Here is a 17,712-nt window from a genome sequence, read left to right on the forward strand (position 1 = left end):
CCGGAGGAAAATCCTGAAAAATGGTATTTTTTTGATCGACTAAAAAAGAAAAAAAATCTTACCGGCTCAGCTCCTGAAATAGCCGCCGGAGCGCTACTTCAGTGCTGATTTACTGTATCTCAGTAGAATTTGAACTTATATTTAACCAAGATTCCCCAAAAAGTGGCCGAAATCCCAAAAAAGAGGACACATTCCAAAAAGTAAAATCTAGAACCCTGCCAACTAGTTCACGTCACAAATCCGTCTCCGTTGCATGACGACACTAGCTCTAGCGCAAACACGATTCATCATTTATTGCTGCAGTAAAAACGACAGTTGGAACGAATCAACACCCAAGCGCTAATTGCCATTAAATGAAGTGCAAGTCCTGCGATCGAAAATCTAAAATGATTAAAACCAAAAATCGACTGGGAGAGCCTCAGCATTGCGGGTTGTGGCGCTTCGTGCCGGGAGGCATGGAATAAGTGCTTTTGTTCTTTGGTTTTTGGAAGAGCCGCTCCTCCTCCACCTCGCCGGACGCGATCTGGCAACACCGCCACAGGAGATCGTACGTCACAGTGTCCGACACTGCCGAGTCCTTCTTGTAGTCGGGGTGCGCCTGGACGAACTCTCTCATCCATTGCGCCGTTGTGAGGTATTCGCCTGAATCCAAACACAGGTCGTGTCATAAACAGCAATCGAGGCATCGACAATTAGGCAATTTGTATAACGGCCGATTCCATGCAACTCTCGCCAGACTTGTTTAAACAAATTGATTTCCAGAATGCAGGACTAGTAGTAGAACTACTCACTTTTAAGACTCGCAATTAGAACTACCACTAGATCTAAGAACCTTCAGATCCGCAACAAACAACTACAATACAATTAACTAGATTCAATCCTGAAGCAACTCATTAATAATTTAATCGAAATAGAATCATCATTCTGCGTAAACAACAGTACAAGTTTAAAATGGGAGGGCTTTCGACCTGCAAAACCCACCCCTTGGCTACGCTACCGTTAGTAATGATGACTAGGGCTGGGCACAATGATTCGAGTACTCGAATCTGAATCGAGTAATTATTTTAATGATTAGAGTCGAGTAGCAAAAGACGATTTTTTCGAGTACTGAAATTATACGCTCCTCGCTACTCAAAGTTATTTTATCAACGAGAATTATGGTTTCGAAACTAATTTCCACTGCGGAAGCTTTGAAACCCTGATTTGCCGTATCGCAGCATAAGAAACATATAGTACAAATCTACTAAGGTTACTGGAAAAAACATTTCCGAAGTCATGATCCTCCACGACATTGTCACAAAGTGCAATGAAAGCGGTAGGGTCAGAGAAATACCGAAATATCTTCAATGTGATGGATATAACAGGCATTAAATTCTTTGCGGTGGCATAAAAGGTACATATTTGAGCTTTGACATACTACATTTTGCTGTGACGTCATAATGAGTGATACTCGAATACTCGACTCGACGCACAATACGTGATTCAGAATCGAATCACTCAGGTACTCGATTTTGCCCAGCCCTAATGATGACTCCGAGCCAGCAATTTCTCCAAGAACATCCCGCAAACGGACACGGTATTAGGATTCACGTCAATCTAAAACAGCGGTTCTTAAACTTTTTTAGACACGCCCCCAACTATTGTGAAAATTTCGCGCCCCGCCTCCACACCGTCATATCAAAAAAATATTAAAAAGAGCAACCATAATGTTTGCAGTTCCAAAGCGTAGTTTGATGGCATGGAAGGTTGTGACTGCTGAGAGACTCGTCAAATATGACAATCGGACTGAGCGTACACAGATCAATAATTATGACCTATAGGTAAACCACGCGAAACGCGATAATTTTTTTAGTTGAATAAAGGCTCACAGCGCAGGACCTACCAAGGTTTATTTGTGTATGGTAATCGCCCAACTTCTGAGGTTCACACAAGGAACACGAACGTGAATCTCACGTTCGCACCATCCCTAATAATTAGGAATATTGCCGTTGTTGAAACTTGGAGATTTCGGCACATATTAAACTCACGAGAAGTTCAATAAACATACATTTGTCGTGAGTGACTTCGCGCCTCCTACAGATGTTTTCAAGCCTACTACGTCAACAATCCGCCACTAAAATTGTAACACAAAACTCGGCGGATGGACGTCAGCAAAAATTCACTGGATCCTACCAGTTCACACAATCGACCCACCTGATGCCCTTTTGCTGATGAGCTTCAAGTATTCGGCAATGCTGCACCTGGTGTGGACGTCAACGTCAACGCTGCTCAGGTAAAGGCGGATCAGTGGTATGAAGCCGACGAATTCATCAGCCTGACACACAGAACAATGCGACTTAACAAAGATTCGCAAATCCTCAATGACGGATTAAATAGGGTCACATTTTCGACTAGTTCTGAGGTAGGCTTCCATTCAAACAGCAGATGCGGTCTGTATCAAAGTACTTGTAACTTTTTCAAAGTAATCAAATGGGTTTTCTCCAATTCCACTTTTATCCAGGCTGTTAAGCGGTGGTTACGTAAGAACAGGTATATTTAAAAAAAATTCTGTACTTGTCAGACCATTGACAGGCTCTACGGTACATCAGAGGTATAAGTAACAGAGTACTACACACCAGACTATAAGCCAGGGTTTCTCAACCTTTTTTAGCGCGGCTCCCTAAACCTAACATAACATAACATAACATGGGTTATATTTTTGATCTGAACAAGTCACACATAATGTACAATGCGATAAGACACAATGCAATGTCATGAACAGATAGGAGGATGTAGAACGACACGCATCAGTAGCGGTCCTTTACTCTAACATCCACCTCGGCCTAGAGTGCCCGATGTCACAGTTCTTTTTTGATGTTGATCTCTTTGAAGCCGCGGCCCTTTCTACTAGTTCTTTTCCATTCATTGTGAGTGCTTTCTTTCGTCGGGTCTTTTTCTGGGCTTTTTTTGTCGCCGTAAGAACGGCAACGGCAGGGGAAGAGGAGCCCAGATAAACCTCCGACGGGAATCGAACGCGGTTCGTCTGCGTGCTGGGCGCTTATCGTAACCACTACACTATCTCCCCCGCCCATATACTCAAAATTTGTAAAGCTGATGACTAAAAATGGATCATCACTTCCGGACAGTCTTAATTATGGCCCTCTGGTCTAGTTGTATCCTACAAAGCTATCTGATGACTGCAAAAAAGGATGTCATCACCTTCACTCGTGACCAATGGTGAGTTTTACAATTCTGGTAACAGCAATGGCATTTTATGAGCGCCTTAGAACAAGTATGTGGACCTCAGGTGAAGAAGCCCTTTTGATTCTTTAGGTCAAAATCTTACGTTTTTTAGGTAAAAAAAAATCGCCCTACTGATCGTTATCATTATTTGGCTGAAGGATCTATACCTGTCAATTTACCCGGGCTTGGGATTGGGTCTGATTTTGACAGAGTGTGACTGAGGGGTCAGCCGTACCTGACCAAACATTTTCCGCTTTCGGAAAATTTCGGCAAATCAAAATCCACAGCGTCACATGACAAATTCCGAATACCTTCCCGTTGATGATCGTATCGATGGACATCTTTTTGAAGCATTCGTTCGGCGTGTCGCCATCCGCGCTCGCACTGTCGCACAGCGACGAGCAGCACTGCGGCGAATCGGTTGTCTGTACGTTGCGTCGGAACCAAAACGTGCTCTTTCGCAGAGCGTCGTTTTTGTGAGCTTCTTGCATATTTTCGTCAACCTTGAAAATGAGCACGATGTGACTTCACTAATATCTATATGACATAGTGAAAATGAATGACCTCATAATGCCCGGGTTGCAAATTAGGAGGGGTTCCACTGTGTGGAATATGCATGATTTCCCTCCTGGAACTGGCCAAACGCTTGAATGACTCATAAACGGTGAGAGGTCTTTTCCATTATCTAATACTAAATATACTATCTGGATTTGTGATTTCTGTTCAACGGGATTAGGATATTGAATTTTGATTAATATGAATATTCATGTGGCTTCAAGAGTTGAGGTACAGTTTTCTTGTGAAACAATTCTAATGCCATAGCGCCAACTGTAGTAGCTATAGTGTAGGGTTGCCAAACGTTCACCTTTAAGAGGATTTGTCCTCTTTTTTGACTTTTATAGAAGTGTCCTTGGAGGACGCCCAAATGTCCTCTTTTTTGCTTTTTTGAGAATTCGTCCACTTTTTTGAAAATTTTGGTTGAATGTACGTGGAAATTGGACTGAGACATAGGAAATTAGCACTCAAGTATGGGTTCGGTGGGTCATTAGGGAGTTGAGCCAGAAAGTTGACCTTTTTCATCAGTAAACCAACTATAAACTCGGAGTAAATTTACCAATTTTTTCCGGAGTTTTGCCCAGTCAGAAAATGGTATTGTAAGTCCAAAACATATTAACCCTACTATAGTGCGTTCATCGAGCTGTGAGAATGTGAAAGGTCTACCAAATTTTTGTCGGTTTGCAAGGTGCGAGGAGGGGTTGATGACGGTCAATTTCATTACACTGCGTCCCTTCTGGCCGATCGTGCAACTCCGTAATATAGAAAACAATTCAACAATAACTCTCATTTCCTAGAGATATTTGCTTTTGCGTGATCGCAGTGATGTTACAAAAGTGAGTTGCAGTTCCAAAATAATTGCATTTCCCCGTGTGGAGACTGAATCCAAAGTGGGACTTGGACACGAAAACACGGCTACATCATTACCTAAAACTCACCTTTGAAATTGGCATCGTGAACATGAGTTTGTAGGTGAGGATAACTCTCGTGAGTAGAACAATGAACACGACAAAAGCGGCGTTCTCGTAGTCGCTCAGCTGAGCCTCGCACACACGAAACTCGACTCGCCAACCGATGGAAGACTTTGGAGGTGGCGGCTTGAAACGCATCGACTGCCAATTGGTGGACTGAATGTTCTGAAAGAATGACAAGACTGAAAAACGCTATTGGGTGAAAATCTGAGAGTGACTATTACCTCGAAATGGTCGGACTGGGTGGTGTCGTCCAAATCGATTTTTTTCGAAAAAAGAGTCATCGGGTCGCGGATGAAAAGGTGGGCGATGTGCTGCGACAGCAATTCGTCAATGCCTGGACATAAATCAAAATGTTATTAACGCGGAAAACATACTGGCACTCGAACGATTGGCAAATGGCAATCAATGTGCTCTGGTAGCTGTTTAATCTGAAACAAACATCATTTTCAACAGGGTTGTAATGACTGGAGTCATGACTCGTCTAGAGTCCGACTCGAGTCACCATTTTCTAGTGACTCGAGTCATTTTTTCAAATGCGTAAAATGACTCGACTCGATTCAATTTGTGTATTGACTCGACTTGCATCAAGTCATGTGACTCGAGACTAGGAGGGCCAAGACAGACATTTCGTTGCAGCTTCTCAAAAAAAGTAAGCTCACCACATTATTGGTATTTCGTCTGTCAGTCCTGATAGTCGGAAATGGGGCCGGAAACTGTTAAGACTGAGGAAAGTTACGACATTATGAATGCAAGCCCTTCTAAATCGCTTGTGCAGAGTGAACAAAGTGGGATGAACCGATTAGAGCTGAAAACTGAACGTTGGGCATAATGACTTGGACTCGACCCTTTACTCACTGACTTGGACTTGGTGAATTGAAAATGACTCGAGTCAAAACTATTAAAGTGAGATTGACTTTGTGACTCGGAACCTTGTGACTTGGTTACAACCCTGCTTTTCAAGTATTAGAACCTTCAAATACTGATTTGAATAAGATAAAACATAGGTACTACGATACCGTAGAATTAATGTGCTTCACAAAATCAAGATTATCATTGTACGTGGTGAAAATACTTGTACACTATTATCCGTGAACCAGAGGTGGTCGGTAACGAAGTACTTCTATTCGGAGTACTTAAGCAGGTTTTGTATACTTGCACTGTTGACGCAAGTGGTTATGATGAACCCATACAAACCGAATCAGTATCAGCATGTGTACATTAACTTTTCCGTTATCAGAAAAAAACATGACGCATATTAATCGACATGACTACTCAAATCAGGATGGGAACAACAATGTATCCACCTCATATGAAAGCAAAAATTGACACCCTACAACAGTGGTTCTCACAACAGTGGTTCTCAACCAAACGGTCCGTGGCAAGCGTCTTGCCGGCCAGCCAAATATATCAGAAATGTATATCTCCATTCCAAAATACAAGACGTTGGACGATCGTCCACTGATAAGAGAAACAACACCTAAAATTTGAAAATGATTAAAAAGTTTAGAGCGTATTTTTCTACATTGTGTCGTACGAAACTGTTTAAAATTAGCCTGCAACTTGTTTCGGACATCATGTAAAAGTCACGGAGATTTACAAAGAAACTTTGCTACATTTTGACAATGCAATCATGCAACGATTGTTTAATAGAGGCTATGGTGAACAGCTAAGTCGCGGTTCTTCCAAAAGAAACGGAACAATCACAATCGAGTTTTTGGTCTTCAACAGGACTTCGCGAGCTTCGCCTTCTAGAGACTTAGAATATGAATGCATGATATTAAACAGGCAGCATTATGGAAGGTTCACCGGTTCCTAACACTCTTATTCAAGTTTTACCGGACCGCGAGGTCAAAAAGGATGAGAATCACTGCCCTACAACACTTAACCTTAAACGTCTTGAAAACAAAATAAGCAAGATTCAAGCTCATCAACCGAGTTAGTTCGAACACCACACCTGCGTCCTGCAGTCTTTTTTTAATCCGTTCGTGCACCTCCAAGTTGACGTCATTGCACAAGTCGTGTCCCGCGGACAGATAGCTGTCGATGGAGTCGTACCTGGACTTGCGTATCACGTGCCTGACAACAAATTACACCGTGAGCCCCTCCTTTTAGCGAGAACGCAAGGGCGTACTTGTTGTTTTTGAGCGGGACCTTGCCCATCTCCTCGTCGGTGCGGTCGTCCACGCTGGCCGCTATCACGTTCCATCTGACGTCGATGTCTGCGAGGTACCCGCGGAAAATCGGAGACGCTGCGCTTAACGCGAGCTGTCAAATGAAACCGAGCGGTCACTTCGAGCCGCACGTTTGATTGAGATATTTGCGAGAATTTTCAACGCAGGCGTCACTATCGAGTCAGCAGTGTTTTGACACCAAATTACGAATTTTTGCTTTTTGGAAACAGTTGAAAAGAAAGAGAAGTTTGGACTGATATGCTTTAATTTTATGACTGAATTGCCCATAACTAGTGTTGGGCACAATGATTGGAGTACTCGTATCTGAAGAGAGTAGCATTTCTAATGATTCAAGTTGAGTAGTCATAGATGATATTTTCGAGTACTGAAGATATACCTAGCCACAAGAGGAAGATATGACTAACGAAAACCGAACCGAACAGAGAGTCAATTTAGCAACGTGAATTATGGTTTCAATATTATTTTCCACCATGGAAGGCTGTAGACCTTGAGTTATCTAATCACAGCATACAAAACATACAGCGCAAGGTTACGCGAGCAAGTGGATGACGTATCTGTACACTGTACAGTGTACAGACATGACCCAGCCACGCATCGTCACAAAGTGCAATGAAATAGTTATGCTCAAAAAACACCCGCTAATCTCATAATGTGATGTAGTAGATGTGGCGTTATATTCTTTGTGGTGGCACAAGAAGTATATTTGAACATTATATTCATATTGAAATGAAACAGAATAATTTTGGCCGGCACTCGTCACGGGAAATCGTCAGCAACAAGTCGAGAATTGGAAAGAACATTGTACAACAATCGTATCACAAAATATGACGATTGTTTTGTAGAAATACAATGTTCTTTGCAATTCTTTACGTGCTCAGGTTTTTCCCACTTTCTCTACTTGAGTGGTTGTGTTTTTGCACTACTTTAACAGCTCTTTTGGCAGAATTACTTATACTACACACTACACATTGCATTTTGAGAAGTAGACAGTAATTTTATATCACAATTTCCGAAGTAGCCAGTAGCCAACTCCGATCACCACCTAAAATAATGCGACATCCCAACCAATACTAGTTTTTGAAACTACTTATTAGAAGACTTTACAGAACCTCTCCCACTTCCACTTAAATTAGTTTCGACATGTCTTGGAAATCACTACTTCTCGTATGTTCGGTGATCAACAAACAGCACTGGTTGCTCGCTTACCATAATGGGACAAACTGGAGCCAGTTCGTCGTAAAGGCACCGGGCTTCGTCTATATTGCACGCTTGAAACGTGAGTTGGAGACACGAGTTCCCCATCCCGAAACCCATGCAATCCATGTAGATATGATCGGGCTTTGCCGCTGCATTGGCCTCGGGATCGGCGTACACTTCGCGAAACGGAGACGGGGTGTTTACATCCTTGAATACTGTAAAAAGAAACGTAAAAAGTTCGAATGCAGTATCATTTCTTCAAGTTCAATGGTAAAGAATAACAAAAGAGAAATCACATCACCATGAATTAAAGTTTCTCGACATTTGTGCATGCGACAATGAAGCATGTGACTTCACAACCCGACAACTAACCAGCACTAACTAAAATTAACCCTTACCTCAACTCTAAATCCAGCCACGAATGTAACCAATATGCTCAACTATCACATGCCCCAGTGTGGCATGGTCTTATGTCTGCGTATGTTGGGCATGACGGACTGCATACATTTCACACAGCCTCGAGTATAGAAGGCAAGCTCACGTTCAAAGCATGCAAGTAGAGTGCCTTAACTGCGAGTGTCATATTAGCGAGACGATCCAAAATAGCGAGTGTCATGATAGCCAGGCATTCAAAATATCAAGGCCTTATTAATAGCCTTCTGCCATGATAGGACGTCACACAAAATATCTAAGTTGAACCTAATTTTAAACCAAACCATAACACAATATAAACCGACCCTTTGCCCTAACCAAAACGAACCCTAACCTTAGCACAAGCTAACCTTAGCACAAGCTAACCTTCCCCATCACCATAATTGATTTTCACTTGGAACTCAATATCTTGAATGCCTCGCTATTATGACACCAATAGCTAATGTTTAATGTCCCGGCATTTTGACCATCTCACTGCTGTGACACTGACTTTTTCACTACTTAATATTTTAGTACTGGCTATTTCCCTCCCAAATGCCAAGAATATAACATATTGCGACTCATCTCATTCATCATTGTGACGACAAAGACTGTCAATTTCTCCAATTTCAAAATTTCAACTATACCTTCCAACTCCCTGTTGGAACTTCCAACGCCATAGCTGACATAATTGGCACCAGTACTAATTTTAGCCAGTTCATTTCACGGCAGCTTTTGCCTTTCAACTCCGATGAAGGTTTTGAAACATTTTGAAAACTTTTTCAGTTAGCTCACACTGAACGAAAAATAGCTCAAATAATCAGGATTCTTGACAGTCGATCCATCTCCTTCTACAGAGTTGAACCAAATAACATAATGAAGACTTCTTTGGCAATCACAACTGGTCTACCATACAAGTAGGCCTACTTCATACAAGTTTTTCTTGTGCCTACATGTACTTATCAGAGCTAAATTAACAAAACAGAGCCAAACTCACCAGGTACATTGATAGCAACTTTCTTGCCTCGTCGCTCTCGAATGTTTTTTGTCAGCAGTCTGAATAACATTTCAGCAAAATATACGATTCGCTACGTTCAGAATAAAATATAACGGACTCACGAAAATCTCGGGTGACTTGTGATAGCTTCGTCCGGAAAAAACAATGACCTCGAAACCGGATTGCTCTCTGGACCCGTGATCGTATATTCGGGAATGGTACAAGATTTGCAGCCCAATCTGAAATCGTGCAGGATATAGTCACCGACGCTGCTGGGGTGGCAGCAGATCAAAATACTCTGGTGGAATCAAAAAAATACAAAAATACAGGATATGGATTAAGGATAGCGCAGGAGAGACGGCATACTTTAGCTGTGTGTATTTTTTTGCAATAGGCTACTTCCACTGGATAATAGTGTCAAAACAATAATTCTCGTTGACAAATTATCTCTTAATAGCAACGAACCTACAATTTCATGACCTGAAAAATCGACTCACACTGCTCGACTACAATCATTAAAATAATACTCAATTCAAAATCGATTATTGGAATCATGGTCCCAAGCCCTTGAAGTATCAATGGTTGTTCTTGTTGGAAGAACGCTAACTGAGCCAGCATGTTAGTACATTGACTATTACTGCAGAAATTTAAGAATTTCATATTCCATTTTCTTGGAAAATTCACCAAAGGAGAACTTACTGTCAAAATCTATAGAGTTTATCCAGACTTATAAAGATAATGAAGTAACGTGAACCTAAAATAGGTCAGAAATCAGAAATCATCACAATATCAAGAAGTCTGTACAGAAGCAGTGGAGTGAATGTAACTTAAGTCCCGAGCGGCACCGTACATAATTTATGCAATCAATTATAATTTACACTACTCCATCAAGGGCTCATCATGTATATGCATCACACTGAACATTAATGGTAAAGCTTGTAGTTCAAACACACACGGGTGTCAGATATGCTACACTGCCCAGCAGTAGAAGTAGAGGAAAACGGTGGATGCAATGCAACCACTGGTATTTGAATTATTTGTCATTTCTTACACCCAACACGACAAGATGAAGGTTGCGACGTGGGTCGATTAAACTGCGTTAATTGAAAATTGCGCATACATGTTTAATTTTGGATTAAGAGCTATGGATTGATAACGTGAGTGTCATGAAACATTCTAATGGCTTTGGTGGCTATCATAGACACCAGAAACATCTAAAATTAAAAGTCGGGTAGTTACCGCAAATAGATTCAATCTCGAAGAGGAAATTGTTACTGACCACCTTTGGACCAAAGTCACCAAACCGCTGATGGCATTGAGACTCGGCGCAACCAACTAAAGTCGCGAACCTTGAACATTGAGCAACACCTCAACCATCACTGGTCTGGTGCTGATTGTTGACACAAGGAGACATGTGAGGAGAAATGTGATAATTATGTAATGGACCACAAGAGAAGAGCATGACTAGGCAGTACGCAATGGCCAAGGGCAAAGGCATTTCATAGGCATGTTCATTTTGTATGAAAGTTAGGTAAAACCATGAAAAAAAACGGCTCTGTGAAGAACATTAATCATTGTTGGCTTGGATCAAATGTGTTATTATTGGCGATCGCAGAATTCTAACCAGGTAATAAAAAATTTATCAGTATACCAGTCTAATACACAAGATATAGGCTATAACCAATAAACTGCATCCAGGTTCAATTTAAACATCTTTGCATCGCCTGACCAAAATCCTAGTTTAGATCCATAGCACGTTGAACTCACCTCGGAAAGACAGTTAAGCTGGCAATTCTTTCATTTGCAGTGAGATGTTCCTCCACTTCTTTTCTCCTAAATAACACAGAGTTAGCTTTAAGGCATGAGCTGTATCCATCTAAAAGTAATAACATTTCAATTACAGTATCTATTGATCGAACTCAACATCGGCAAGGCATAAACATTGGAAATGACATTGAACCTGACTAAATTGCGAATTCAAACTTAGAACAGGTTTGTGTGTTGGTCCTGCAGTCATGTAAGTCAAGTGAGTTTCATCAAAAGCTTATACAGTACCTAAAATTTGCATAGAAACGACACTGAACGAAAATATGGGCTGAAGTCAAAAAGTTGACTAGTTGAATCCTGGATTTACGGGCAAGAATGTCAAGAGATTTTAAGAAAATCCAAGGATTTAGCGTATAATCCATGTTTTTATCCTACACCTTACACGCACACATACCTGCTTTTCATGACACAATGATACAATAGCAAGACAAATCATGGTAACAATGATATATTGTTATTAAGCTAACAAAATCTAATAAAGTCATTCTTCTAATAGACCACTTTTATGCCATCGACTTGGTCATTCTATGACTCATTATGAGCTTTGTGACGGGATGACATTGCATTTGCCTACACAATGTGAAACTATATTTGAAGAATAACATCCAATTTCACATAATTCTTCGAACAATAGAGCCACAAAAATAAAGTCATCCATGAGAATTGGATAGCACAGACCAGACCACATACATCTTGTGTATTTTCCATTGTTCAAAGAATAGGCCTTTCACACTGGATTGAAAAACCCCTGACATTGAACACATTATGTGATTAATCAAAACAATGATTGAAATAGATCCCTTAGTAGTAGGTCATTGCATCACCTGACAACATTCAATTTGCCAACACATTTAATTTAATTGTATCATATAATTACACCAATTAAATCTAATGTTGCTCTTAATGAGATAATGATCACACAAGCAGGTGCTACTTAATTACTACATGCCAATAGGTTGCAATGATATAGAAGAGCCCTTCTTCTTGATCAACAGATCTGACATCCATTGTAATCATTTATCACTGTGCTTTTCAACCTTACTTGTGCCATGCCATGGGACACTCAAATGCATCATGAGATTTTCAGACCCTAAACGACATTTTATCTACATGCTGCAATAACATAAAAACAGAAACAGCTTATACACCGTCAAAACACACCTATATTTGCAGCTCCTGGCCAGTGCTATACACAGTACTATACTATGGGCTACTATGCTGCAATGAAGCAGCAATCATCGTGTTATTATTATTACAAAACAATGAATGAGGCTAATGACTGGATATCAAAACTAGTGTTTTGAGACACTACTACTATAAAAAAAAAGCTATTTGGAAACGAGCTGTGTTTGATACCAACTGCTATTTTTCCTCCTTTCAAAGCATATAATACACTGTATACAGTCGAACTAACATATTTCTTGGGGAACACGATAACATTAAACGCTGTCTAGTGTACCCGTATAGAATATCCAATGATAAATTAATGAACAGTTGATGTTTAATTACCTCTACTGTTACTGGTGTCCGTGCATTGACTGACGCTGATTGATTAAGACTGGGGCAAACATGATCCCAACCAGAGGTGGCCGGTAACAAGGTACTTCCATTTTTCACAGTACTCAACTAAGTCCCGCCTACTTGCACTGCTTACACAAGGGTTTATGTTTTCAGAGTAATTTCACTTCAAAACTACATACTTTTGTACTTTAAATTTTGAAAAGTGGAAAACAGTTTTGTGATAGATTTGCATAGCTTATATGAGTGAAAGTGTCATAACAACTGGTGAAATGCACCCTATATCATTATAACTGAATATAACACATTTGTATGTAATGTCATTACTAATTTTGCGTTCCTCGCGAACACATAACAATGTCTTGCAATTCCGGAAGTAGCCAGCTCCAATTAACTGCTTAAAGTATGCCACGCTTAGTTCAAATTTACTTTCTGAAACTACTTGATTACTTCTACTTCTTTACTTCTACGCGAGAGTCTACTAATGCCGATGACCATCTCTGATGATCCCAACCTTATTGGAAACATAGGATACAGCTGCAAAGCAGAAATGCAGAGATGAAAAGGTTAACATAACATCAAAGTTGCTGTGGCAAAATGTGTGGTTTACCTTAAAGCCATGTTGGCTTCTACCATGTTGAAGTGTGCCATCAGTCCGCCGTAAGGCTTCCCGGGTGTGCCTTCCACCATGTACCGTGCATACTCTTTTCTCCAAAGACTGTCAACACTGTAATAGTAATAACAATAGTTTTGAATAATGGTAGTGTTACTATATGAGGCAAAACTATTCACTTCTGACACTTTGGACTTTGTAAAGCAGAAAGCCATTTTTGGGTATGTTTGCATGATTTTTGCAAGTGAAATTGTCATGGCAATTGCTAACATCAGCACAATTCCTCGACAATTCCACCGATAGAACCAGAGTCAAAGAATTCACACAATGACAGTCAAGTAGTAGCAATGCCATAAATTGTTAGCATGATAAGATGATCTGGATCTTATTTACTTGTCTGGATCCTGTTCTTCCTTTTTCATGAGCTTTTCACAGATTTTCTCACCTCGGAGCACGAGCTGAACCTTCTTTCTCTCGTGATCAAAATGAAGCAAAGTGTATTCGACCTGAAGAGAAGCAAGACATGATTAATGTGTTATAAATCCGATGTTTAATACAAGAAATACATACACCTAAACGTTGAGAAGCGGGATAAGGCATATTAATTTGAAACTCAATATTCATTAAAACCATTAAGTCATGTTTGTAGATCGATGAATGATCAATTTCTTCCATTTAGGAGAAGAGACTTCAATAAATCTAGCACCAGCCAAGCAATGACAATACAATAGTGTATAGTCTCACAAGAATCCATATAAAATTGATAGGGTTTACAATACAAAGTTAAAGTTGAATATGTAAACATTCGGCGCGTAAATTAAATGCAGAAGTATATATTCAGCAAAACTAAGCACAATCAGAAGTATACAAGCATATAGAAGTTTTAAAATGAAGGCTTGAACCTGAACCTTAAAATCTCATGCATAACGTATGAATGGCATTAAAAATGCATGAATGAAAATTCGACAAAAACAAATATATTATGAATATTGAATAGCAATCATGAGTTATTGAATTCATATCAAGTATGCGAAGTAGGATATGTGCTATGCTTGCGATTTTTGCAAATATAATTTGAACCACACCTCATCACCCCACTTGAGTATATCCCCCTGACGATGCTTCAAATTTTCGTAGATATTCAGGAATTGGGTGATACCATGATCTCGAACGTGGTCGGTATATTTCTTCGTTTCTTCCCAAGATAAAGGCTCTCCATCAAAATCCAACAATCCCATGTTCAGATATATAGCAATTAACTGTGTGTGAGCAACATTAGCTCAAAAATACTCGATAGAGTAATTTCAGTAAAATCCTGTTTGGAAATTCAATGGTTGGGACTCAACTGTAACAGTGATAATTTTGCTCAGGTAAACTAAAGATCTTCACCATATCAACACAAGACCAGATTAACATTGCATCTGTCCTCATCTAACAAAACAAGAACTTTTTATCCGTATTCTGCATCAAATCACTTGTTTTGCATACCACTTGACATCTGCAATTCTTCATCTGAAAACGTATTCATTTATAAATTCCCTACCATACGGACATTGCAATAATTATATCCAACTATTATCCTGTGGTACGAACACTTTTCATCACTAAAAGACCATCGTGGCATTTAAATTTAATATAATTCAAATGCAATGTTCTTCGAAGATCAGTATCAAAATGCAAAGTTATGTAACTCTTTTAAATACAACACATGTTCCATAAATTCCTAATTCCGAAACAGATCTGGTTTGATTTTCTAGTGATAGCATCACTGGTAATATTCTAGCACTGAACTAGAACTTACAATTTCATGAGTTCATCGTTAACTTCGAAGAGCAAGAAAAGCGTACACCTCGCACGGCGTGCCGCAAGTCACACGGCGACATCTCATCTGTCTGCCGAGTGAGACGGCCCAGGATACGCCTGCTGCAACGCCTTTTATTTGTCCGCCGACAAACTTGCTGAGTCACTTACTATGCTAAACAAATACAGGAAATTTGAAACTGATTTGAATCCAGTCGAGTCATGCCTATAAGAGAAATCTTAAATGTCAACTCCGATGTTATACATCGGAATGCGAATCTTTGTAACTATCAATTATGTTCTATGACTGCTATTTCTTATTAACTCAGTGGCCTATCAATCTCCAAGTGCCCCATCGTATAATAGCAGCGGCAGAACACAATGATGCCTAGCGTATAACGTGAACGTAGCCTCATATTATAAAGGATGTAAGTCGGCAACTAACACAATGGTATGATAGTAACATAGCCTTATTAAGGGTATGGCAGAAGCCCACTCAATGGTTAATTGAGCTATGCAAAGTCATTCCATTTCATACCTGCCAGGCGGCGAGACCGGATAATAGCCGGCGATGTTCCATACTTCAGGTTCGGCATATTTGATACAGCGATGATCTCTTTTGTCCACTTTATGATAGTTGGACGACATGGACGCGCATGTGTCATACTTATGCACTTTTGAGCAAAATCAAAAACTTTACCACTTGAGGAAGTAAAACAAGTAGGCTAAAAAAAACTACTTTTGAGTAGGGGAGATGTGGTACCGATGGATCACTGGGACCGAAAATACTAGAAAAATTCTCCATGATAATTCCATGATTGCACTCCGTGAATTTGTCTACAATTACAAGATGACAGAATCTTTCCTCACATGCAAAAAAAATCGACCTGCGTGAGTTATGGGGTCTGAGACGAATTATTTACGTTTTAGGAGGTGTAAAGTAAATTTGGATCGACATTTGCATTTTTCTATATCACCTTTCAGACTAACGAACCCGCCATAATTTTTGATGTGAAGTATAGGGCTTATATCAGGGTATATAATGACACATATTTTTTGAATCAATACCATCCTCGAGTGGACTATTTTCAAGTCAAAATGACAATATTTATGGGGTGGGGGACTTATGGTAACATAGCCAAATCAAGCAAAATATATGGACCAACTAATCACTTAACAAAGGAAACTCGCCTACCTATATAAAGGCTGTAAATCATATAGTTACTTGTAGTGTTTTATCGCTATTACGATGTATTTGAAAGTCGAAATATCGATTTGCGTGTAATATGTATGTGGCATTAAGTTTGTAAGTTTAGGCCTAAATCAAAACATGATTTTATCCCAACATTTGAGTTGATATAATCTATTTTATTCTTGAAGATCGTGACGAAACATTCTTCATTGGCTTGCTGTAGCTTAGCTTATAGTACACAACAAAACAAGTTAACAAATTTGAGTTTTTGAGCGTATGTCTCATAGGTCCCATGGTCGTGTGCCTTTGGACCCACCGGGTGGGGACCGATGACACGTTCGAGCAACAAATTTTAAACGTTTATAAATATTTTTTGAAAAGGCGGATATTCATGTAAATGTCCGCGATAGGTAGAGCATCGAAGTGTTGAAGAAACAGCAGAAGATTTGCTATTCTCGGCTGAAGATTTGAGGGCCAGGGATCATTTTGCAATTTTTGAACCATCGGTACCACATCTCCCCTACTCACAGTAGAGATACTTTGCTACTGACCGCCTCTGCCTATAGCTAGCTAGCTAGCCCGTCCTCGAGATTTTTATTTTTAGTACGAAATAGCTGACTACTATAGGCTACTAAATATTCTCTCACGACAATTTAAATGTGGGATATGTTCAATTGTTCATATATTGTTCATATCCATCCGACATCGGTGTTATGGTTTCACTCTATAGCAGTGGTTCTCAACCTTTTTTTATACACGCCCCTCTTTATGTTAGTGAAAACTTTCGCACCCCCCCCCCCCCCCCCATATATATTCATATCACAAAATCCAACCGGGATGGTAGCAACCCCAACAGATTGTTTGATGACGTGGAAGGTTATGACTGCTGTTGATGAGAGAATTCAAAAATATGAAATTCGATCTAGAGAAACACGCGTGAATCGGAGGTAAATCACGCAGTGCGCGAAAAAATGTTCAGTTGGCCGCTTCTTCCCGCCCCTTCAGATGCTTTCACGCCCCCGCCCCCCAGGTTGAGAACCACTGCTCTATATAGGCACCATTAGGAATCAATAGCTGACATTGACACCAAATTCCAGAAAGGCAAAAATTGCACACTGCGTTCAGAGGGTTATGAAGAAATAAACCAAAAAGTAGTTCTTCGCCCCATTGCGAAAGATAAATGCAAGATAAATAGAGAATAAAATGGTAAAACA

General features: G+C 40.0%; 1 protein-coding gene across 1 annotated transcript in view; it reads right to left on the reverse strand.

The window, feature by feature from the left end:
- Positions 1-269: 269 nt before the first annotated feature.
- LOC145445608 (glutamate--cysteine ligase catalytic subunit-like) overlaps positions 270-17,712 on the reverse strand; it is a 56,783-nt gene continuing 39,340 nt past the window's right edge. The window contains exons 2-15 of the mRNA XM_080323803.1: positions 14,592-14,821; positions 13,900-14,012; positions 13,504-13,620; positions 11,316-11,381; positions 9,671-9,787; positions 9,549-9,607; positions 8,150-8,355; positions 6,883-7,016; positions 6,706-6,827; positions 4,973-5,085; positions 4,716-4,913; positions 3,534-3,725; positions 2,194-2,314; positions 270-642 (exon numbers count right to left, since the gene is read on the reverse strand). Of these exons, the coding sequence (XP_080179929.1) occupies positions 419-642; positions 2,194-2,314; positions 3,534-3,725; positions 4,716-4,913; positions 4,973-5,085; positions 6,706-6,827; positions 6,883-7,016; positions 8,150-8,355; positions 9,549-9,607; positions 9,671-9,787; positions 11,316-11,381; positions 13,504-13,620; positions 13,900-14,012; positions 14,592-14,744 (1,935 nt within the window). The 5' untranslated portion in view covers positions 14,745-14,821 and the 3' untranslated portion in view covers positions 270-418. The remainder of the gene's footprint in view (positions 643-2,193; positions 2,315-3,533; positions 3,726-4,715; positions 4,914-4,972; positions 5,086-6,705; positions 6,828-6,882; positions 7,017-8,149; positions 8,356-9,548; positions 9,608-9,670; positions 9,788-11,315; positions 11,382-13,503; positions 13,621-13,899; positions 14,013-14,591; positions 14,822-17,712) is intronic.

This window comes from Botryllus schlosseri, chromosome 8, assembly GCF_051294905.1.
Source record: "Botryllus schlosseri isolate E-star chromosome 8, Bs_hap1, whole genome shotgun sequence".
Lineage (NCBI taxonomy): Eukaryota > Metazoa > Chordata > Ascidiacea > Stolidobranchia > Styelidae > Botryllus > Botryllus schlosseri.